Source organism: Diplotaxodon limnothrissa, linkage group LG23, assembly GCF_057381915.1.
Source record: "Diplotaxodon limnothrissa isolate DT_005_m linkage group LG23, D_limnothrissa_male_GT1.1, whole genome shotgun sequence".
In the NCBI taxonomy this organism is placed as follows: domain Eukaryota; kingdom Metazoa; phylum Chordata; class Actinopteri; order Cichliformes; family Cichlidae; genus Diplotaxodon; species Diplotaxodon limnothrissa.
The window spans coordinates 16,696,954-16,722,932 of NC_140617.1; the positions used below are offsets into that span (position 1 = coordinate 16,696,954).

Consider the following 25,979-nt stretch of genomic DNA (forward strand, 5'->3'; position numbering starts at 1 on the left):
TGAAGACATAGAAAATATCACATTAAAAAAAGCAAAAAAAGTTTATAAAAATGTGTTTTTATAAGGGATTTGAAAAAAGCCACAGATTTTGTGAGCGGTTTCTCCTCAGATAGATTATTCCAAAGATGATGGTCAACATGAGATTTAAATCTTGATTTTGGAATCACCAGCATGGCAGCTCTTGAGGCTCTAAGGCAGTAAGACAGCTCATATGGGGTCAACAAATCTGCTATTTAGCTTGGAGTCAAACCATCACATGGTTTAAAAGTGATCAGTAACATCTTAAAATCAATTCTAAATCTACAGGGAGCCAGTGTACTGAAGTTTCTATTGGAGTTCTCTTAAAAACAGTAAAAAGCTTATCTGCTGCATGACAGAGTTACATCTAACTATACCTTATTGGCTCGGTAATGCTCTTTGACCCGGGGCTTCAGGCCAATGTGGAGGTAAAGCTGGTCTTTCTGGTTGTAGCGTGTCCATGCCACTTCTTCAAAACGATTGGGCTTAGTGTGGATGAACTTGGTGTCCTGGGGTACAGGCTGGTTTGGGTCCCTTTGAAGAAAGAATAGGAATGAGTTTCCGTTAAAGAGGTCACAGAGGAGAGACGAGCTGAGAGTCTTACAGTGGAAAAAAAAAATGTTGTTGGCTGTTTACCTTAGAGGGCAGGAAGATCTAAAACCAGGCTAAAGGTGAACTGGACCTCTTAAGACACAGCTGTTTGGCTATTCAAATTTTAATTTTGACATAAGTGTAGCATTTGCCTCAGGTTAATCAGTATAATTATGAAAATACTGAAAGGCAGTGGTCAAATGCAGCCTCCAGGTTTCATCAAATTTTAATCAGCGCTTTCTAAGATATCACACCTGATAAGATCCAGAAAAGGTCAGAAGGGAAATTATTGCTCATAGATGTAGGGCTTTCTAAAGATTCTGACTGAATGGAAAGGTCTTAAGATACCTAATTTAAATTTTGAGACATAAAAAAAAATCCCTGTCACAGTTTTTTGTTTATTTTTTAAATTATGGATATCTCCTTGGAAGTGAATGCATTTATATATAATTCAAACATGAAAAGAAGCTTCCTGCCAAAGAATATCTTTAGTTGAATATGCAGTTCAACCATGCTGATAATTTCCAACAAGTACATGGTTCAATGGTTGCTATAAACCACACTTAGAATAGCTACTTTTTTAAATGTCATGTGCCATCAATTTTAAATGTTTGACTCAATAACTCAAGGCTTAAATAAACTGTAAATGCAGGTCAGTAACCCATGTGAATACCCCTCATATATTCAGTACAGAGGAGGACAACGCACTGAGTTTGGATCCTGCACTAAATAGAGCCACTCGCACTTAATCTGAGGAGAACAGATCCAGCCATGTGAACTATGGAGGCCCATTCAGACCCAGTGAGCGCCCCATTGTCTGAGAGCAGCATATGGAGCCAGCCAAACCTCATCAGGAACACTCTTAACCATTCAAATTGGTGGCATAAATCTCTCAGGTACCCAGCATTCTACGTCAATTTGGGGTTATATATGTAGATCATTAGTGCTCTTTTTGTTCCCCTCCGGGCTACTGGGCAGTGCACAGGAAAAGCCAATGTCCCCCTATTATGCTGCAGAAAAACAATTACCGCCATGACTATATAGTGGAGGGCAACATGAGACAGAGGGAGAAAAAAAGGATTTTAATTTTGTCGCTTTCAGAATGTCACTCTCCAGGCTAGGATCATCAATTAATAATGTATTTGAAGATATGTAGTGGGTATTTTCAAAGAATACCAATTATACAACACAGTCCATAAAACCCATAGTATGATTCACTACTCCTCGTCATACTGAAGAAACAAAATTACAGTGAAATTATAACTTCACTGTGAAATGATCACAATGTTCTAATGGTGATTATATGTATATTAACATATAATTAACACTACATAAGCTCATAAACTAATTGATTATTTCATGTAAACCAGCTCACTTGGTAAACAATCATGTACCCTTTTTTGGAAATGAATAGAATGTATTTTGGCAAAATCACAACCAATCATGTCAAACAATAGAATTATTTCATTTCCATATAACTAATAATCACATCAAATTATTTATCATTTACAGCGAAGTGAAATTATTAACTTTCCAGAGGTGCTGGTTAGATCAAGTACAAATATTAAGTATGAGCTATAAGTTATTTCAGATGTGGCACTTAACATTTTCATAACTGAAAAAGCTGTGATGGTTTTGTTCAGATTCATGAGATTCATAACACTGCATTGGCCCTTATGAGTCATCATACCCTGTCTTGGCAAAGTTTGTCCAGTAGGTCATAACCACAGCACTGAGCATAACGTCGTTCTTGGAGAAATTGCAGGGAAACAGCTCTGTTGGTCCAATCATAGGCAGGCCAAACACATATGGGATCTCGTCTCCATGTGCTGCATCTGCCCAGGGTGGTACCTAATGAGCAGCAGATGAATCAAATCACGTCAGTATTATTACATTTATGTGACAGATACAGGACATTAAAAGACTTTATTTTTGCACGGTGGATATTCTGACAATATGCATAGACACAGCAAGACTAAAAAGGCTGGAGAAATAGAATAGTTGTTGAGGAAAAAAGGGGGAATGAGATAAGTTGTTAATATTAATTTACCTGCCATTTTTGGCTCATTATTCAGTGAATTGAACAGAGAGAGAGAGAGAAGACAAGAGATAAAAGGATGATGCTGACAGAGGAAAATTGCTTTGAGATGAGTTTAAACTGGAATACAGAGTACATATACATGGTAGCTGTACCAAGTTGAAGTTAATATAATAAGGAATGTGGGCAATTTAATGAGCACTCTTTATTTTCATTAGTTTGTCTAGACATATTTGAACATTAACATTAAATGTTGCATCAAGTAATACAGGAAGAAGTAAGGATTTAAGATACCAGTAAAAAAAAATATCAAAAAACCAGCCAACCAGTTTAAATTCAATTCAATTCAATTTTATTTATATACCGCCAAATCACACCAAAAGTCACCTCAAGGCGCTTCAAAGATACAGAGAAAAACCCAACAATCATATGACCCCCTATGAGCAAGTGCTTTGGCGACAGTGGGAAGGAAAAACTCCCTTTTAACAGGAAGAAACCTCTGGCAGAACCAGGCAACCAGCAAACAAATATGTATGTATACATATGTATATGTCAACTGTTCAGTTCAGAGGAGACTGTGAGAATCAGGCCTTTATGGTCAAATAGCTGCTAAGAAACTGCTATTAAGGAAAAGCAACAAGCAGCAGAGATTTGTTTGGGCAAAGAAACAGGAATGGACATCTGTGCTTTGGTCTGATGAGTCCAAATGTGAGATCGTTGGTTCCACTAACAATGTCTTTGTGAGACGCAAAAAAGGTGAACGCATGGTCTCCACATGCATGGTTCCCACTGTAGGAGGCTTGGAGGAAGCTTGCTGGTGACCCTGTTGGAGATTTATTCGAAATTGAAGGCACACTGAACCAGAATGGCCTGGCCAGATGGACTGGCCTCCACAGTCACCTGACCTAAACCCAATCAAGATGGACCTCAGAGTGAAGGCAAAAGGGCCAACAAGTGCTCTGCATCTATTGTAACCTGTGGAAAACTATTGGAAAAACATTTCAGGTGACTACCTCATGAAGCTCATCAAGAGAAAGCCAAGAGTGTGAAAGGCAGTAATCAAAGTAAAGGGTGGCTATTTGGAAGAATCTAAAATATAAAACATGGTTTGACACTACTGCTTAGCCAACTACACATCACTGATTATTTATGGAGAAAGACTCATAAGTAAAGCAGCAGTTATCATACACATGTTGTTACATATGTGAACAATGTGTCGGCTTATCTATCAAACTATCAGTTCAAATCAATTACTTTAGTTTCATTTGGGAGCATTTTGTTTTGCCTTTAGCAATAAGAAATAAGTGATTTTATTTGATTGTACATTATTCTTGAATTCGTTCTGTTTACATGTGTTGATAAATGGCTTCTGCTCAGTGATACAATTCAAATCAAGACCGGGTGTTCATTCCTAGATTCCAGGTACCATAATACTTGAAAGTACCTTCAGAGCTGATGAGGCATGTGATAGTTTGAAGCTCACCTGTTCCGTCTGACAGTGGTGGTAGAAAGCATAGAAGTAGGTTGGAGATCCAAAACTGGAGTGCAGGTCAGCTGTGGCAACTGCTGGTGCTACCCACTGGTGATCGGTGAAAAGTGCTAGGAGTGTCTTCCGGCGTGTCTCTGGATTATGCCTATCAGCCCAGTCAGTGTACATAAACTTGATGGTCTCTCGGAGGATGTCTTTGCCTTCTGGGTAGCCATAAAGGTCATCCACAAAGCTGGACACGGCGTAGTCGAAGTCATTAGCTTGGACGCCATTCTCATTGTCCACGATAAGCTCGACAAACTTAAGGCCCTCGCCCTGGTTCACTCCCAGCATTATATCATAGTTGAGGAACTCACCTAGCAAGAGACAGTAGAGTTTGGTTAACTTACAAATTGTAATTACAAAGCATCCATTGGTGGAAAATAAATTGAATACCTTGTTCCATTAAAATCTGAGGGTCATCAGGTATAACATCGCCATCAATAACAGGGCCGAAGGCAATGTGATAACGGGCCGGCTGGATGTCTTGATCCACAAGCTCCTTGTAATGTTTTCTCTGCAGGCACAACACAAGCTCCACAGTGTCCTCCAGGTTGCAGCCTACCTTCCGAGCCAGCATTCGAGCATATTTGGCAGGCTGAAAACTGACAGCCCAGCTAGACAGAGCTGTGCCGCTCTGAGCGATGGCCCTCTGGAACAGGCCTTAAGACAAAAACAGCACAGGGGCAGCATTGATGGAGAAAACAATTAATTAGGTGCAATTCAGAGACTATCCCAAAATATGTCAAAATAAGTATAGATGCATAAAATGTCATTTTGAAAATCATATAAAGAAAAATATCATATGATAAATCAGCTGATTGAGAAAATGGAACGGAACCTCAGTGATCATAGGTCATATTAGAGGCAAACTGAATACACTGAAAAATAGTTTTGCTTATTAGAACAGACAAAGCAATATTTCTTTTGGCAAAAAAGAAAAAAATAACTCAGCCATCCTGATTTTCATCATGAACATAGTACAATGCAGGTTTGTTGAGTCAGTCCCATATTAATGCCCTGCAGGTTGAGGGTAACATTAATGATGTAAAAACTGGCAAATTCTTTGGTTTGTTAGTTTTCAGTAGTGACAAGAAACAAATCTGAACATTTACTAATGATCCTGTGATTGTTAGTCATCTTGAATGCAAGAAAAATCTTCATGGCTTAGTGTGATGGGGGATGTCATGTTTTCCCTTTCCCTTTTCTTTGATTTCCATCCAAATGTGTGAAACACTTATGATCACAGTTTTTAGATAATTATCACCAAACTGACTGTAATAAAAAGGTGTTGACAGAGTGAGATATTGGGGTCCTTCAGATATTTATAAATGTTGTTAACAAAAGCTGATTTTGAATCCCCTATTGATGCTAAGCTAAACAGCTCCATCATAGATAATGGTAGAAACCTATGAGAGTTCATGGAGATTGTCTGAATCATCCAATCTATCATGTCAAACGTGAGTGGTGTGACTGAAATGAGATTTCTGTTTCTTTATAAAGCATGACAAATCCACAGAAGGCATTGGTCTGTAACATAACTTGAATGTTCCTAAATTCGCTATTTCCTTCTTCTTGAGAAATGTTTGTTACAATTACAGTGGACAGCTAGCCTGGGAAATAGACAAATCTCAAAGCTCAGGTTTCATATACTCTGACAAAATGACTATCCTGCCACATAGTGTAGGATTCAAACAGAAATCCCAACTACAGCAATGTCAGGCTACTGGTCAACACTGTCCTTATCGTTCTTATTGCTTACCTGACCTTAGGGAAAGAGGTGCTTCAAGTTCTTTCTTTCCATATATTTTGTTCCCCAGTAATGTCAATATCCTTTACATATCTTATCACCTAATTTTGTTTATGGTTAGAGGCACATTTTTTTTTTTTTGCTGCAGATATACATGGTTGTAACACATTATTACTACCAAGTCTCTTCGTTTTGAAAAATTGGTCTCTGTATGAATAAAGAGCAACATCCCATTAAATAAAATCATATATGAAACCTGTGTTTAGAATATATGTGATGTTTTTGTTCATTTTTTTATTTTTTATTTAACTGTTTGTAAAACAACTGCTTTTAATTGCTCAGAGCGGGCATTCTCAGAAAATTATGAAGCACAAAATCTTTTGTTTTCTATATAGTAGTATATTATCAATTGCTTTTTTTCATGTCAAAGCTGAATATTGCAAGTACAGTGAAACGCAGAGAAAAAAACCCTCCATTCAGCACGTTCCGACGTTAACATACACGCATCCAAAATGACAACAAGCATCAGCAAAAGCAGATCACAACCTTTTTTATGGTCACTCGCTACTGAAATGAGACTTAAGAACGTATGAAGACCCCACATGGATCCCTGTAACTCGAGTCCTTGGGCTTTACCTTTTGTTGAGTTGCTCCAGCGGTTTCCCTCTGAGTAGTGAGACAGCGTGAGCAGGTTCACACAGGAAGCTCCAGCTCCGGAGCCAAACACAGTGATTCGCAATGGATCGCCGCCAAAGGCTGCAATGTTCTCACTGGTCCAGCGCAAAGCCTGGATCTGATCCAACAAGCCATAATTCCCTTTTGCTGCTTGGTCACCGGTACTCAGGAAACCTGGATGAGAGGACAAATTAAAAATAGTAGATATTATTTTAATATCTTCTCCTTAATTTTCTTATTTGACCATAAGCAGATGGCTTCATTAACAAAGAAAAGACACCTAATGGCATCAGGACTTTTCTCTGTCTTAATCTACACATTTCATTTATGGAGTTTGGTTCCTTTTCAACAAACTTTAGAAATGAGAAATTATGTTTATTTATGTCTTTACATTAGTAGGTTTAATCTTACAGTTTATCATCACACATCACGAAAAAAAAATCATTCAAAAACATTCTTTGTACTTTTGTATTTTGAAGATTTTGCATTTTTTAAAATCTATTTTCTTTTTTAATCTCCTTGATTAAGCTATTAAGGTATATTTTGCCACTGTACACAGAAAACCAAAAGCCTCATTCTTTAATAATTTGCTGCAATATAGAGAGATATAGAGTTACGAGTAATTCAAATGAAAACTTCATGGAAAATGATAATGTGTCACAAAGAAGCAGTGATATGTTTAATAACATAATACAAATTTCAAATCAAGGTCTTTGTGGATAAATCTATAATAATAACTCGTGTTTTCAAAGGTCAGTACAACACACTGCCCACATCCAGACTGCCTTTCAAGAGAAGACTTTATTCGAACTGCCTATAGACTGCTTCAACGCCTCCATGATCTTTTATTTCAAGTTGAATTGATTTGTTAAAAAAACACACTGAATACACAAGGTCATGGAGTAATTTAACTAACAACATTAAGGATATTAATTTTTGTTGTTGTTGTTTATGCATTTATTATCATTATGCTTTTTAACCACAATAACAATAGGCGATCTCAAAAGTTTGAGGTCAGGTCAATAAGTGTTTGGCCAGATGTCTGTATCTGAAATGTAATATTTACCTTTGACACCAGACAACTGGGCTTGTCTTACAATTAGTTCTTCAGAGTTGGCTAGATCTTTACAAAGGATAGTTTGGGAAATAATTATGCTGTTTATTACATTTTTTCCACAAGTGTTTCTGTATTATATTTTCATGCTGCAGCAATTACCTTTTCTAAGGTACTTTTTTCAGGCCTGTGCAAATAGTCATTCGTGAATCATAAAAACGAATCTGTTACTGTTTGTTAGCTAGTCGGAGCTATCACTTACTATTCAATTAATAGTCGGTGAATGGCACTGACTTATTCACTAAGTCAGTGCCATTCACCAAAATCACCTCCTTCTCCATCCGAGCTACAAGACACCATATACATCACTTTTATTTCTTTTACTGATCCAGTGAAACTATGGTGCTAACAGCCTTCAACTGAACATATGTTTAGCTATGCATCATGCTACAGGACGTTGCTGGTTCTTTGATGAGGTGAAGCTATAATGTTCTGTGTTTGTGTTTATAGCACCGTTAATAAAAAAAACAACAAGTGAACAAATAAACAAAAAGAAAGTGAAACAAAATAAATGTCATGTTAAGATGTTTGCTTACGCTCATTCTCCTGTCCACTCATATCCCCTAAATTTAAATGCAATTGATGTCACTGGCGAGTGAGGCTTCAACATCAAATACTAGTAAGGTACAAATGTACTGAAGAGACGAGGAGAGCCACAGGAGAGCTGAGGTCTTTTAGAGCAATTTCATGTCCAGCTCCCAACACTTCCACACTAAAAGCCCCATTAAGCCCTCCATGCATCCTGGGCACTGACACCCAACAACCACACCCAAGAACTGTCCCTTTCAACCTCACATGCTCACATATTTTCTTCCATGTGTTTTTGGATATTTTTATTTGTATCAGTGAAAATGAAATGCCTATTTCACAGTCTCAGTCAACACTACACTGGTAATTTACACTGGATGCATTATGTGTACACCCACAGAAAGCCTTTGAGGATTGCTAAAAGAATATATTTACCATCCTGCACTTCAGCCTGCATATCTGTTATTTGCATTAATTCAATTATTTGCTGTCATTTATTTTTTTTGCTTGTTCCTGCTGTTTTCCAAAAGTTGTAAATAATTACTGAAATAAAAATCATCATCGTTAAAATCACTTGGTGCAAAAAAAGAAAGGATGGCATCACTGGTTTGTAAATAATTACTATATGTGCTGAATGTCTTTAAAGTAAAACCCAGTATTATACATGGGGACATGAAAAAAGCAAATTAATATTAGTAATAATAAATTGTAATTTATTTATTATTATTATTATTATTATTAGTCATATTAGTGGTAGTAGTTGTAGTAGTTGTAGTAGCAGCAGTGATTGTAGCAAGTTTATTAGTATTTCTACATCACTCTCACTACTACACACTAAAACTCTCTAGAACAACGACATTTACTTCTTCTGATACCTGAACAGTTTTTGGTATGGAATGACTTGGGGATATCTAGTGTTATATTCACAGCTCTGAGGTTTGAGGTTTGTCTGATTTTCTACTGTTGAGGACTAATTAAGAACTCTATATGAGAATTCCTGCTATACAACATAATTCTAATAATGTGAGAGTAATAAATCCAGTTTTACAACAATAAATATGACCTCCATGATATCTGCCCAATCCAAGATAACACTTACTGAACCATTCTAGCATCATGGAACTAATGTGTTTATTGTTCTTTGGCCTGTCACTTCGATATTTAAAGAGTTAAATCTATGACTTTATGCTGAACCCAGTTTACAAAAAAAATTCATTAGAACAGGATCACAAATCATATTCATTTTTATTGCATAACACAGTGATTTGAATTAATGTGGCTGTTAAGAGCTGTAATTATGCATGGCAGCACATGTGACTGTGGTCATAATAACCATAATGCATATTATGTTTACAATGGCTCACACAGATTCATCTACTGTCAAGTATAACCGCTGACATAGTCAGCTGAAAATTTGTTTTATGAAATTTATGATAGAGCCACTCTATGTTCGCATGCACGCTCACTTGCTTGCAAGTTTGCTCATTTGCACATATGCACAATTTTTAGGGTTTTTTTTGTATTTCTGCAAGTATTTCTGAACAAGCACTCATTTGAATCACGCACATGTGCCAAAATCCTATACAGTGCAGCTGCATCCACACATTCCTACTAACATCCAGACAAGCACACACCCCTGCTGACTGTTTAATTAAGTTCATTCCTTTTCTATTCCCCTTCCACTTGCTTATTTATTTATTTGTGTGTTTCTTGATCAAAGCCTAATCTGGTGGAAGCAACAGCAGCCATCTAAAAGAAAGATTTTAATTGATTCAATTTAGCTGTAGTGCAAGGATGGGCTGGCAATCACAAAGAGTGAGACAGAAAGAATGATTACTACGCCAACAGTGGTGGGGCAGTGGGGTGGGGCTCTATTCCCTTGCTGTCTTATATACAAACATGCACATAATGCGGTAATATATGAAAAAAAGTGGTGCGTTGATGTTACAATAAACATGCTTTATTTCCTCTACAGAGTGATGCCAAACATGTTTTATTTTCCTCCTCTATGCAGGAGTTCATACGTGTCTATGTCTCAGGTTTGGCTAAAAGCCACCATCCCTGATTTAGGAGCTCGGCCTTTAAGCTTCCTGGGATGACAATATTGAGGTGAACCCTGATCCAGGAATCCAGCTTTTATCCCTCCTATTTCTGTCGAACCAGAAAGAGAAGGCTAGACGAAGAGAAAGATGGGATTTTTTTATACTTCTTTCTCTGCACACATCTATTTTTCACAGTCACGGTCTGTATACTATAATCCTCTCTCTTTTCTCTCGTTTTTACTTTCTGTCCTTTTGACTCTGAATGGTGAGAAAGAGAATGAGAAGGAACAGTAGAGGAAGAAGGAAGAGGGAAAACACCATCACTCAAGCATGTAAACTCTTCCAGCAGATGTGGCTTATTACTGGTGGTGAAATCAAAAGAAAATGCAAAATTCAGAGACCAAAGGGAAATGGGAAGTTAAAGTGGAGGGAAAAAAGTTTCGCAGCGTAGCAAGATTAACAAGCATGCAGAGAACGAGGCAGCGAGTCTAGAGTAGACAAAAGAATGACAAGGAAAATGAAACAAGACGAAAAGACGCAGAAAGTGAGAGAAAGAAGCTTAATGACTAAGAAAAATGGCTGAATCTGTTATTGTTGTTGTGCTGTGTAGACCAACGTCTGAGGTGGCATTCTTGAACTGCTTAGAGATTCTTCTTCAAATTGTTAAATATGATTATCCCATGCCTTACTACAATGCAGGTTTATAAAAAAAACAATTCCCTTAATCTCACATCCTTTGAAATAACGCTCTTATCAGGTTAAAAAACAAAAAGAAATCTCAGTAGAATCAGCAGAATTGACAATAATGATTTCCGAGGCATGTCTCTTAATACAGAATCTTACGGCGTCATTTTTGTTCTACTATTCTGAGCACACGTAAAATAAATTTGAGCGCACGTAAAAAAAAAATTGCAGGTGCAAGTGTTGCATTTTGAGGAGTAATTTATTTTGAGTGAAGAACAGCTAAATTTGAGTCAACAAAATTCATTGCTGCGTGCAAAAAATGTATTTCAGTGTTTGCTATTAACCATACACACACTCAGTTTTTGCATTTGCGCTTGCTCGCAATGTGTTGCTTGCACTCTCAACATTTATAAAGCGTTAGAGCGCTTTTGTAAATATGTGATGTCTTGATAAATTGAGCAGATATTTGAAGTTTACACTAGTGATGTGCGGATCGATACTGAAATATCGATTCCTCTGATACCAGTCATTTATGTTCTTGAATCGATTCTCATATTAAAATATAGATGTTTTAGTAATTTAGGAAAAAATTTGTAGTTTATCATTAACAGGAACACAGTGGAAATAAACTATATCATTCAGATTGTCTACACTGGAAGGAACTACTTCCTCTTCCACCTTTCATAGTCATATGCGAAATATGGCTGTATAAATGTGTTGCAGCCCCTTGGCGTGCGCACTCACAACAATGGCTGAGCGTAAATGGAGTCATGTGTGGATGTATTTTACCTCCACAAACAGCGAGACGTGGTTTGTGATACATGTGGCAAGAAAGTGAGGTGTTGTGGCAACACCACTAACCTCGTCAAACACCTCAGAGTAAATCATATCACAGAATATGATGTCTCTCGCGGAGTCCTTTAGTGCTGCAGGCAGGCAGCGTGTTCAAATAGCGCACAACTTCAGTTTTTTTATTTCTATATGATGAATTCTGCATTATTAAGAGATAAGAACAAGTAGTCTGATTTCTTGTAATCATGATGACGCTATAATTTGAGATACAATAAAAGATACAATAAATAAAATACGTTTTTGTACAAAGTATCGGTATCGGATCAGTATCGTCGATACCACCCTGAATTTTACTTGGTATCGGATCGGAAAGGAAATCAGTGGTATCGCACATCACTAGTTTCCACAGCACCATCCTCGCATAAAAGTTCATTTTGTGACCCAGAAAGAGTAATATTTCAAACTCCGCCACTCTGTTCCTCCGCCACTGCCTCGTTTGAGTTTTGGACGAAATGGATTCTGGGATATTGCATTTCATCATTTTGAGCTGATTGGAGACCAAAACAGCCAATCAGATTTTTTTGCATCCAAGTCTGTGATTGGCTGGTTTTGTGGCACAAATATAACGGTGCACAGAAAGAGTTGAACGCACACGGGCAGAAATGTTGACAGCGCAAGCAACACATATCGAGCGAGCGCAAATGCAAAAACTGAGCGAGAGGGGCTGGTATAACGCCATAGAATCTCCACTGACGCAAAAAATCAACACAAATATACAATAACCCACATTTGGTCTGCTTCACTGAGTGAATGGGTTAAATGCAGAGAGGGATTTTCCCCACGGGGACCAATAAAGTACACTTTCTTTCTTTCTTCTTTCTTTCTTATGGTCCAGGTTTCCACAGTTGCTAACTGTTCTACTGAACTATAATTTTACCGTAGCTCAGGTCTGTGGGAATGTGCTTAAAACTACTGATATTGTTGCATTAGTGGGTCAGCATACATAGTTCCAAATTAGCGGAAGCAGCTCTAGTGCAATCAGATTGTTTTAAAATTCTTCTCCAGTTTTGAAGCTGCAACCCTTCTTCAGATACTTTTGCATCCATTGAGAAATGACAAAATAAGATAAATATAATGGAATGCTCTGTTCTCATTATGTGGGCCTTCTGAACTATACTATATACTAGTAGCTCAGTGACTGGATGACAAGTCATTTTTGATCGAATACACTGCATGGCCAAACCATAACCTCAACTCATCTAGTACACTCCTCCAGTTCTGCCCTGCAGTCTATGGATGTCTTCCTAAAACAAATGGTGCAACAGCAGCTCTAAATATTTACAGTGCCTCAGCAATGCTCCATCTATATCTGTTCGTTGCTTACAACAACACTGAAGACAACGGCGCGCTGAGGGCAGCCGGCTGGGGAATATGCTGATGAGGCACAAAGCATTTCTCACTGGAAATAATGAATACAGAGCTACAGGATATTCACTCATTCAACCTTTATTTAGATAGCACTCGGGGCAAACACAGAGCCAGTTCTCATTTTCAGGTGTGTCCTCCTTGCATAGTTACAAAATTGTGCATTACCAGCAAAATTGACATCGGTATTTAGCAGAGCATATTATTATATGAATTAATTTAGCATGTGATCACTGGATGATAAATGGGTAAACATATGACACAGAACAACGAAGATCCGTGTTACTTTTAAAGATAAAATTTTAGCTCCATATTTCAAGAGATAAATAAAATCTTCTTATTTCTAAATGTAAGACCAGCTGTGCTTTTATACATAACTTTAAAAACATGTGCATTTCACTTTAGGCTGCACCTGATCAATCCTGTGTTTCACCTGTTACCACTAAATACATGACATTTTGTAAGTCACATGACAGGATATGCCAGGTAAAATGGCTTTTTAGCAAGTACCTGTGGGCTGCAAATTATTTAGCAGGCTGTGTCAAATTTGCTGTGTATATTAAATCCTTTTTACTAACTGTAGCATTATACCCTTTTAAGAGGAAAAGTAAGAAATAACATGGGAAGAAAAGAAGTAACAAAACAATTAGATGGTTTTCAAGTTGAATAATTGGCTTTTCAGCCCACCTGAGAGCAAGAGAAGAAGGTGAACACAAAATACAAGCATGCATATCAACTTATATTCCTGTTATGGGTGAGGTTTTAGCAAGAAGCTGCCTATCCAGTGCCACCTACTTTAGCGCCATACTATACTTGACCATCCAGTATTCACTCTTTACTCTGCTTTGTACCTGGCAGCTGAATAAAGTAATGAAGTACATCTGAAAAAAGGGATTAAAGAGACTAAAATGGTTTGCTTATAACAATTTATCAAATAGGATCTGTATTTTTCATGCTTAAGATATTGCAGATTTAAATTTCACACAATTCATTTAGGCCAGGCAGATAGCTGTTTCATATGGCTAACCGATAAAAAAACATGAAATGATATTAGCTAGAAACTTCCCCAAGAGAACTTTTACAGACATGCAAAATAAATAAATTAGTCATTTTACCGTTTTAAACTGCTAATACATTTTCAAAGCAGCTGTGTGCTTGTGTGTGTAGATGCTTTTGTGTGTCTGAATTTGCATTTAGAAGAGACACCTTATCTTCAGTAAAGTGACACCACAAAAGCAAGAGGTCCATTTAAATATTACAACTAGAGAGAACGAGACAAGGCAGCCGAACACACCTACAGCGCAAGGGGTGTGTGTGTGTGTGTGTGTCTGTGTGTGTGTGTGTGTGTGTGTGTGTGTGTGTGTGTGTGTGTGTGTTAAGGGAACTGATCAAAATTATCAGCCGCAAGTAGAAAAATTAAGCAGCTTTAAGAGTGGTAATGAGGAGTTACTGAATATGAAACAATTAGTGTAATTGTATAAAAATACTAAACCTAAGGTAAACAAATACTTTACCTACCACCTTTTAGAACACACACACACGCACGCACGCACGCACACACAGCAGTTGGTTCACATAGGATGTCAAAGGCTGTTAGTCTACAGTGTCATTTTACGGTAAACTCTCTAATCATCATCTGTCCATCACCTTCTATCTTGATATGTTAATCTAGCGTCTCCGTTTTCTTGTCTATTAAATCCTCTCCTCCCTTACCTCCCTGCCTTTCTCCTTCCTCCTTTCACAAATCAAATTACACTCTCGACTTCAAAAATGAAATGAGCCACCGTTCATATTTCTTGTTCTGCACAAACACAAACACGTGTTAATTTGTGTCGCTGCCCTAACAGATTTGCCTGCAGGACAAGCTGGTATAGATTACCTCCTTCTGCAGGGTTGAAGGCAATGAGGGAGTAGGGAGGACTTCTCTGTGTGGGTGTGGATGTGATTAAACTGTTACTCAAGCTATTCCGGCTTTGTGGACTGAATGCATAATGCCCCCTAATTAGGTATGTAAAGACAAAAAATGGCTGGACCTGCCACATTATGAAGTTTTGTACAAGCAAAGATACAAGCCACAATTATATATATATATATATATATATATATATATATATATATATATATATATATATATATATATATATATATATATATATATGTGTGTGTGTGTGTGTGTGTGTGTGTGTGTGTGTGTGTGTGTATATATATATATATATATATATATATATATATATATATATATATATATTAAACTGACAGAACCATGACCCATGGGAATCATAATATTATGGTGCAACCAATATAACAACGCCACATCTTTATACAAGCTGTATATAGAAAGACATTCTTGTGCATATAAAATATTTGCAATTATGACAGATTTATTTGTGCACTGGTTGGCCGATTTACCCATAATTACCATGTGACCCATGCAAGGAAAAATGTAAGCAATGAAGGAATTTTCCAGTTGGAATTTACTTTATCCACAGATTTGGTATAATAGCTTTCTGATTATTTTTACTACAAAGACAGCGCTTGTTTATGATTTGAACAGCTTTTGGATTTCCATATAACATTACAAGTGTTGTTTGCGAAAAGAGAGTTTAATCTAGATAGTTTACCATCTGGCAAGCAGAGAGAAAGAGAAAGATCATTTACTAGTAAATTGTATTCCTCCGAGGCTTGGTGAAATGACAAAATCCTGGCACATGGTCCTGAAACCACTGGAGACGTAAAGATTTTGTAAAGATTTTTTGGGGGTATTGTAAATATAGTTAGAATTTCTAGTTTATACATGCTGCAGCTCCACATTTGCTTGGTAAGTGAAAAATTGCTTGTTTGATTCCAAACAGAAACATAAATTCCCTTTGGGATTATGTCAGGAAGGGTAATTGATATAAAACACAGCCAAGTGTTGGTGGGCTGCCCACTGTAGCCAACCATTGTTACAAGGAAACAGCTGAAAGTAACACATACATCATATTGCCAAAAATATGCGTTCATCTGCCTTCACACGCATGACCTTGTGTAACAACTCATTCTTAATTCATTGTGTTTAAAGCGATGTCAGGCCATCGTTTCAGCTATAGCAGCTTCAAGCCTTCTGGGAAGGCTTTCCAAAAGGTTTAGGAGTGTGTTTATGGGAATTTATGACAATTCTTCCAGAAACGCATTGGTGGGGTTGGACACTGAAGTTGGATGAGATGGCCTGGCTAAGATCTAAGCTCTAATTCATCCCAGAGGTGTTCTATTGGATTGACGTCAGGACTCTGTGCTGAGTTCTACCACACCAAACCTGCTCATCCATGTCTTTCTGGACCTTGCTTTGTGCACTGGTGCGCAGCCATATTGGAACTAAAACTAAAACTTTAACTGGGACTAAGAGACTGAGCCCAGCTTCTCGAAAACAATCTCACACCATAATTCTGCCTCCACCAAACTTTACACTTGGCACAATGCAGTCAGACATGTACAGTTCTCCTGGTAACCTCCAAATCCAGACTCGTCCTTTTGATTACCAGATAGCTTGTGGCAGAATCTCTCTATGCACTGTTCTCGATCCAATCTGAAGGTCACATGACGTTTGCAAGTCTGTAGCGAATAACTCTGCAGAATGTTGGCGACCTGCGCACACTTTGCGCCTCAGCATCCGCTGACCTCTCTCTGTGATTTAATGCACCAACTGTACCACTTTTTTGGGGTACATAAAATGTGAACATGCATTAAATCATGTACTATTAGAGAAAAATAATTGAAAACTGAAAACATAAAGCTGCACAAGAGTAAAAGGACAAAATGTAAAAAAGAGACAAAGCTTAGCAGGATGAGAAGATGTGAGGTTTCGCTGTAGGACAGAAATGGATGCACACTTCTACAGGCACAAAAGTACTGTGTGTGCGTGCATGTGTATGCATGCATGCATGTGTTGAGTCCTGATGTGAATAGGTAAGCAGCTTCCTTTCTTAGCACAAGAACATTATTAGCATACAAGTAGAAGTGCACCCAAGAGAATGAGAGATGAAAACAGAGTGGCAAAAAAAAAAAAATCTAACGGACAGAAAGCGCGACATTTCAGTGAGAGAGCAGAGAAAGACAGAATGAGGCATGTGAGAGGTAGATGACAATGTGAGAAAAGAGTGTGGGAGGTGCTGAAAAAGAGAAAAAACTGGAATAAAAAAGAAAAATGGAAGAAGAGGGCACTCAGAATGTAAGGTGGCATCTTAGAACATAAAACCTGCATAAGAATTGAAGACAAAGATAGCTCTGACAAGTTTAGTCCTGTAGATGGATAATAAAATAAAGATGGAGGCACAAAGATGGACTGAGGGAATGAAAAAGTAATGGAGCTACTCAAGAGTCCAAAGGCTTTAGTGTAGAAGATAGAGAGCCTATGGTAGCATACACTATATTTAGTAGAGTAAGGTGAGGTGTGTGCACACCTTCAAATTGTACTAATTGTGTAATAAAACGACTAAACCATTTCTCTAGTGTAATAACAGTGGCACAAACAGAGAAGTCCTAAAATAGAAAGTCCCAAAGGAAAAGAATAATTTGAATTAAACTGGGGATGTGCTTGACACATTGCCACTGTGCATGCAAACGTCAGCACAGTGATATTTGCTCTTTGCACTCAACTCAAAGAACTCTTCTTCTAAATGACTGGCATAGCTGGTGAAGGAAAAAACAAAACACACATTATGCCACAACACTAAACGACCAATAAAACATACAATGCGCAGGATATATGCCATTCCAAAACAAACCCAATGTGGGATTTTTCCAACTGTTGCAGTAGTTTCACTAACATCGGTTATGTGCCATCTGGAAATCATATGCTTCTACATTGATGGATTATAGAGATGCCTGTAGAGAGGAGACTGTTCACAGATCTGTGCTTCCAGCACATCAGTTTTGCATGTGCACAAGCCATCTCACATGCACAATGTTAGAAAAGCTGGGATCTGCACAATCAGCCAAAAGGACAACAAAGCAGTCCATGAGGCAACAGTAAAGGCAACATTTGCCTTTCTAAATATGTAGTCTGTTAAATAAACCACTGATTGGTATAAAAATGCTTGACAGCAACGCAATAACAGCAACAAGCACAACAGTAAATAACCAATCAAAGCTACATTCATAGTATATATGAGGGAGTGTTGAAAGGAGTGTAAGTGTGACTAAGCCAGTCCTCTGCCTCAAGCATGGAAATCTATCTACTTAGTACGATTGATTATAAATCATAATTAATCACAATTCATCAATTTTTTTCTTGCTGCGAGGTAACAGTGCAAATGACGGCACTATCATGCTGCCCTAATAATAATAATACCAATCTTTCTTTAAATACACACTGTAAAATACCCCCTGAATGAGAAAACAAAAAGTGCATTGCAAACACTAAACACTATTCTTCAGATTTCACAGTCCCAAAATCCATCAGCCCACAGCACAGGAGTGTCTGAAAGCATCAAATCAACATTCTAATGCATCCCTGGCCTTCAAAACCCCATATAGGTCAGAGCGCATGCTGCTACAATCTTGAAGTGAGGTGGCTTTCAGATATACATGTCTCTTGTAAGAGCAGCTTAAGCTGCTTAGTGCTTTTATGGTGAAGGCACTCTAGTGGACTCAGAGCCATGGTACTGGGCATCACCAGCCCCTCTCCTCTGAATAGAAAATACAGAACATGTTATCCATGTTATTTTTTTTTTTATAAAGTGAAGGAGGTAAATGGGGGAGAGAGAGAGAAAGACTGAGAAGAGAGAGGGCAGTATTAACATGACACTGACCCCCCTCTTCTGTTTCATTTTCTACCAGGTAAGAGAAATCAGAGGAAAAAAATTGAATTAATTCAGAAGTTGTTGGTAAAAATCTGTTCCTCAAATTTCCACTGAGGTAGTTACTAAAGTAACAGAAAGTAAGAGCATTAATCTGTATTAAGTTTGTATTTATAAAAATGACCTGCCCTGACTGGGACAAGGACTCATTGCATGTTAAAGCCTCGGTAAAGTGTTCAGGTCTTTGGACATGAGAGAAACGAGGAGAGTGCAGCACGACCTACAGGTGAAGCTCAACAAAAGTCATAAGGGAGTATGTAGAGTGGAATTTATTTATTTTTTAAATCTGCGTGTTTAAGGTGACAGAAAGACCACCAGAGGAAAGACTGGGGAAAGCAAATGACCTAAATAATCTTTTCAACAGATTTAGTTCACAGCCCTATTCTCTACACTCCACACACCCACACCACTGTCAGTGATTTTCCCTTTCTTCCCTGCTTAGCCCCAAGTGAACTCTATGGATCAGACCCACCTCCATCTGTGACAAACACCCTGTGCTTAACTGTAGGAGACAGGAGAGCTGGAGAAATTACACAGGGCAACACTGCTGGCCCTGATGGTATCAGCCAAAAGGCTCTGAGGATCTGTGCTTTCCAGCCTGATTCTGAAACTGGAGATGGTACCTGGATGGTTGACAACATCCTGTGTGATGACCATATGATGATGATATCATATGTATGCCCTATAGCTGGAGAAAAGGCTAACATTGTTATCTTTTTACAAAAAAACAGCTAAACATGAGAGGTTTTTGGACCAATTTTGTGTTCTCCATTCTTTAAGCACCGGTTTGAGCACCGTTTAAGCATCAGCACCATTTCAAAAGTACCGGTTTGGCACCTGTATCGGATAAAACCTAAACGATACCCATCCCTACTGGAGAGAGTACTCTTGGCCCACATGAAACTATAGGCGAAAACCTCTCTTGACGCTCTGCAGGTCAGATATCAAACTAATCTGGCAGTAGATGATTAGGTTATCTGGAAGCTGCAGATAGCTTTCCCTCATCCTGCTGCACTGCGAGAATCACCTTCTTTGATTTCTCAAGTGCATCTAGCTGATTTGATAATGTGAAGTACAGGAGCTCAACAAGGAACTGTGCTGTCCCCACTCTTGTTCGCCTTGGACACTTTCAGTACAACTCTAGAACATGCCACCTACAGAAATACAATACTGCATTCACTTGATATATAAGTGATAGGCAAAAGGAGGAATGCAGAGCACTTGTGGATGATTTTGTGGTGGTTTGGGAAAAATCATCTACTTTTAAATGTTTATAAGACTAGAGATGTGGCGAACATCTCCAGAGGGAAGCTACTGTAAATGGCCCACATCTATCTTGGGACAGGATAAGGCGAAGAAGTACAAGTATCCGGCGTCCACATTGACAGACAGGCTGAACTGGAACACCAACACATAAGAAGAAGATGATCAGGCTCTATTGAAAAAGAAAGTTGAGATCATTCATGTGAAAAAATGTTGAAGATTTTCTGTCAGTGTGTTGCTGTAATATGCTGGGGGAGCAGCATTGGAGATGATGGTGATTTATTCCAAACTGGACACATTTGAAGATGTACTAGAGAGGAGTTTACTGAACAAGTTGTTCAGTCATGGATAATCCTGATCTGCCTCTACACAACTTACTGGAGAGGCAGCACTTTCTCTAACAAGATGATTCAGCTGATCTGTAAAATGCATCTGTCAAGCGAAAAAATGAAACGTTTATTTCAATCCAGCAAGTTTGATTAACAATGCACAATTTTAAAATATCAAATGTCTAAAATGTCTAAAATCCAGTTGCTGAATTAGTTTGGTTAGGATTTTACCACCTACATTTAACACCGCAAGACTCTAAATTACATGCTCAGTAACAGCGAGACTGGGGATCACATTTCTCCATGTTTCATTTTCTTCTCTATTTCCCTCACCTGCCCTCTCAGTAATGACCTTTTATTGGCATGAAAGGAAAGAACAGTTGCCAAAAAGATAAACATATTACATTAAATCTTTTCTGTCCTCACATTCATGTCCTCTGCCACTCCACCCTCCCACAACCCTCTCTCACTGTGTCATTGCTTCCTCCATAATGAGCCACCCAGGAGGTGATGTCGCTGTACGGCTGCCCATTGCCTCCAGTCATAAGCAAGCTGGCTGAAAATGTCAGCCTGCCTCTTGCACTATCTGAGCTCTGCACACCCACACAATACAGCTCACACCTTAAACGTAGTTGCACATATACCTTCATGCATAATGTCCTAATGCTTTAGGATCACAAGTGCCTTTTCTTACCACAAACTACTAGTTACTAGAAACTTTACTAGAACTAGAAACTCAAGCACGCATACATAAAAAAGATGTTATATTCAGAAGAACACAACATCGACACGGACAAACATAATCACTGCGTTCACTTTGAGTGGACACACATGATCACACGACCAAGCAGCATCTCACCCTTCTAAACACACGTAGACTGACTGTAAACACCTGCACACAATCACACAGACATCAGTCCCAGTCACCTGATTTGCGGCTGGAGAAAAGGTTACTTGCCCAGATGGAACACTCTGCTCTTTTCTCTCTTCTTCTTTTTGTCAATTTGTGTGAGGCTGAGTAAAGGTTAGGATTGCTGAGGCGCTTCTCTGTGGCCGTTTTGTCATTCTTTGGCCTTTACTACTTCTGACTTCACTTGTGGTTCTCCACTGAGAATCTAGTTTTAGAGTTGTTGGAGGCTGATGAAGAAAAATTGGGAGTAAACTACTAAAACCAGCCACTGTTTACAGTATTCCCAACTTTCTGGAAAAAATAAAAAAAATTAAAATCAATAAACTGGACAGTATTAGCATGAAAGTGATACTATAAACCCCAAATTTGATGTTAATATGTAAAGACACTGTACACCTCTCACCGACTGCGTGCAGTGTTGCTCTAACAATCTACTTAGCTTTTGTTTCTCTTTTATAAATGTTAATAAAATTATCATGTAATGTTGGATGAATATTCATAACACTGAACTATAAAAGAAAAGGACACATTTTGGATAGAAAACAAAACACATGAAGAACAATGGATGAAAGCAAAGTTGTTTGCTTTGGCTAACATTAGCTGATTACTCTCAGAGGACAGTGTGCAACTAAGTTATATCACCTGCAATAAAAAACAATTGACATTGTTTATATGTAAATTCTTTCTCATGCTGATCCAAAAGAATCCGGTAGTATATCATTATCAATAATATCAGAACACATTAAATTATGATTATAATATGACATGATAACTTTTACCATCAGAGTTGATTACTGTGAGTTTTGTGTTGTCTCCTCCTATTTTACATAGAGGAAATGGCAACTAATGTTTCTGATAAAGCAACTTATGCAGATATTCCTCATTTTTGATATCAGGTCATTTTCCTGCTTTAAAAAGTCAAATTGCTTTCTTTCCAAGCTCCTTAGACACTTAGATATTTGCTAGATATTTTATAACTACATTATTTTTGCATTAGCAACTTCTTCTCTCTTTTCTCCAACTAATGACAGAGCATTATCTATCTATTATCTGCTTTTACCAATGAAGCTACAGGCTGAAGCTACTTTTAGATGTCTCCTGTGGTCACTTGTTTCATGGCTATCAAAGTTCACTTTTCTTTCACTTTAGCTTACAGATGTTTTTTTCCATTGTAAATGGATATTTATGGCAGATCTTGGTGGATAAAATCCCTTCTGGCTTCGAATCAGGATTATTATGGAATACAAGAAAGCTTAAGCATGGGATAAGTTAGCCAGTCTGGATGATTCATTAGCCAAATTGTGTGACTGTTATTTGCCCAGATTTAAAAATAAAAACAAGTATCTTAATAAATTTAGCAGAAAACACGACGCAGTGTCCCACCTTTATGAAAGGCAGGCACAGGCTCACCTTTCAAAAAATTCTCAAAAAGGCATCCTTCAGAACTTGTTTCCATAAGTTGCGTTATGACAAAATGTGTTTCTTGAGGTCAAATTAGGGCGAGAGATTTGAGACACAAACGAAAATCCCACTCTAATTCTAGAGAGACCATCAGAAAAAACAGGTTGCCAGACCTCTGTCAGGTTCTTCAGACTGTCTGTTCTCATTAGTTGATGCCACCATGCTGAGTGGACCGACTTACTCAATGATCCATTGAAAATGAAGAATAAAACAAAGTACAATGAATCCAGTTCAGATATTCTACAAATACACAGCCTGAAAAAATGCAAAACAATACACAAAAAAAGAAAAAGGAAAAAAAGGAAAAAGTCTTCAAATGTGAGACGACAAACCCAAAACTAATTCTGGGACTGTAGAAAAGAGCAGAGGACGGGTTTAACTTTGATTTGTGATGCCCAACAGATCCAGACTGTCTAGCTGTACCTCTGCTGGGAGGATTTCTTCTGATTAAAAACCATTTGTCTAGAGAAGTGACAGTGGATTTCATGTCAAGAGAAAAGACTCCTACTACAATAGCTATGTTATATTGCTGTCTCTTAGCCTGAAATCCTCTGCCTCCTTCATACCTTTCCTACAGTAGGCCCCTATCGCTTTTTTAGTCAATCAATCTGAGCAGGAACTTGTAAAGAGGTAAAGAAAAAAAATGACAAATATGAAAATATGTAAATAAAAAAGAAGTATGATAATATAAGGTGAGCATTAGCACAAACAGTTGAATAAAATACCATGACCATTTTTTTATTGCCTTCAGTTCTTGTTTTGCCCAAGTGTCACCGTTTTTGTTCTTCTCTGTCTCCTTCTCTGCCACCCACACAGTTTTGCTCTTCATAATCAAAATGTCATTTTGTAGCTCAGCCTCTCCTCTCTCTCCGCTGTACTTCGATGCTCTTGCGCATATCTAGTTATTGATCTGTTCTTCCTCATCACACCGCTGGGCAACTCATAATCCACTTCATTATTCCACCTACGGCATACAGACACACACACTCTCTCAGACACCAATGTACCCACAGGGAGGTGAGCGAGCAAGCAGGCTTCTGTGTAGGTACACAGCACTGAGGCACACCCAAAAAGAAGCACCAGATAATTTTTCAATTAAAACTCAAACTCCCACAGACTACCCACCGCGCACTGCAGCTTCCAACTGCGGCCTCGTTTATCAAAGCATGCACAGAACAAGTTTTAAATATGCATACACATGAATCAAACACATGTACACACACTTGAATGGAATGAACATTTATTGATGCCACCACTGTGGGAACGGACATGAAAGAAATCATTTATTTAATTGACTCAATTAGCCCAAATGTAGGAAGGATTATCTTGGAATAAACATTGCAGCTAAAGGCAAAAAGAAGGAGCTTGAGGCTCTGATTAGCACTGATAATTGAAAGGAAGCAAACAAACAAATCAAAAATTGTTCAGCAAAGGAATAAAACCTTTAAAGTACCTTGACTGTACTTACAGCAACACTGAGCAGATGTGTTAATATAATTGTAAGAGGTTCTCCTCAGTAACCACAGAGCTGAAGCGGATTTGGATATACACGTTATTATTTATTGCTTCAGAGCATTTCCTCCGGCCCTGCTCCTTACATATGCAGGAGAGACTAATCAGCAGGCCCACACCAGGCGTGTCATTTTCTCCAACTGATGCCACACTCAGCCATCCTGCCCCACCTCTCCAACCTACACCCGAGCCACAACCATACCATCCCACCACAGTAATAAGAAGGAAATTCATTAATGACGGTAGGGCGAATAAACTGGGTTGGTAATGAAGATAATGGAAAGACATACTCTACTAGAAAACGACACCAACAATAACAACACCAACAACAACCATGTTCACCTAAGGAACAACCAGACACAAACACAATCTAACTAAACTAAACAGTTCTCCCTCTCATATATTTGTTAAACACACTGAGTTATTTCCTGAACCCGTTTTATTTTTCTGCTTCAGTGTCTTGCTGCATCAGCCAGCTTCTCTCATCTGTCCACAGGACACGGTTACAGAAGTGCAAACTTGAAAACTTGAGACTTGCTGTAGCTTTTGTTAGCTTGTTAGTTTGCTTTCTCGGTTGTTGAGCGCAGGATTCCCTGAGTGGTGCCTTCCATTAATACCACACCTATAAGGAGTTTTCCTAGACTGTAAATGACTGTAGATGACAAGATGGCGCCGAGTATGGCAGCCTCGTCGCGAGCTCCCCGAAGCAACAGCTTTTTTCTGTGTTTAATTTTACTTTTCCTTCATTTTTTCGCGAGTAGCACATGTCTCCTTGTGTACGACCGACAAACCTTACTGGACATAAAAGACGGTCTTTCTTATAACTTTCCGGAGTTCAAGTTTTGCAACACGGACGCTCCGTTTGCAGACCCCCCATTCATCTCACCTGAGACGCCTTTGTTCTCTGGCCCTGGAGGCCGCAAACGCCGACGCAGAGGGAGAAGATCTGGCGTTCTGGTTCGACTGAGACGGCGCACTAACAGACCACCGTTACCCAGTTTATTACTGGCTAATGTGCAGTCTCTGGAGAACAAGCTGTGCGAGCTTCGGGCACGGATCTCATTCCAGCGAGAGATGCGGGACTGCTGCGTGATCTGCCTCACAGAAACCTGGCTATCGGACAAGGTACCGGACTCCGCAATACAACTATCGGGGTTCTCCGTGCATCGCGCGGACAGGTCACAGGATCTTACTGGGAAAAGCAGAGGCGGTGGTGTGTGTTTCATGATCAACAACAGCTGGTGTGATTATGCGAACGTGCACCCGGTCAAATCCTTCTGCTCACCGGACCTGGAGTACCTGATGATTAAGTGCCGGCCATTCTGGCTACCGAGGGAATTTACAGCAGTGATTATTACGGCTGTTTACATTCCCCCACAAGCCGACACTGACCGTGCACTCAGGGAACTGTACAGCGCGATCAGCAGCGAGGAAACCGCACACCCAGAGGCAGCGTTTATCACAGCCGGAGACTTTAATAAG

The 25,979-nt window shown here is 38.6% G+C and overlaps 1 protein-coding gene across 11 annotated transcripts in view; it reads right to left on the reverse strand.

Annotated features, from left to right (window-relative positions):
* Positions 1 to 25,979, reverse strand: part of nlgn1 (neuroligin 1) — a 265,801-nt gene that overhangs the window by 3,206 nt on the left and 236,616 nt on the right. For 8 of the 11 annotated variants that reach the window (XM_085348821.1, XM_085348822.1, XM_085348820.1 and 5 more), the window contains 5 exons: positions 6,583 to 6,774; positions 4,572 to 4,838; positions 4,131 to 4,492; positions 2,300 to 2,460; positions 396 to 552 (listed from right to left, as the gene is read on the reverse strand). In XM_085348821.1, the coding sequence (XP_085204947.1) occupies positions 396 to 552; positions 2,300 to 2,460; positions 4,131 to 4,492; positions 4,572 to 4,838; positions 6,583 to 6,774 (1,139 nt within the window). Of the gene's footprint in view, positions 1 to 395; positions 553 to 2,299; positions 2,461 to 4,130; positions 4,493 to 4,571; positions 4,839 to 6,561; positions 6,775 to 25,979 lie in introns of all 11 variants that reach the window. The other 3 variants (XM_085348815.1, XM_085348814.1, XM_085348817.1) reach the window with 1 other exon arrangement.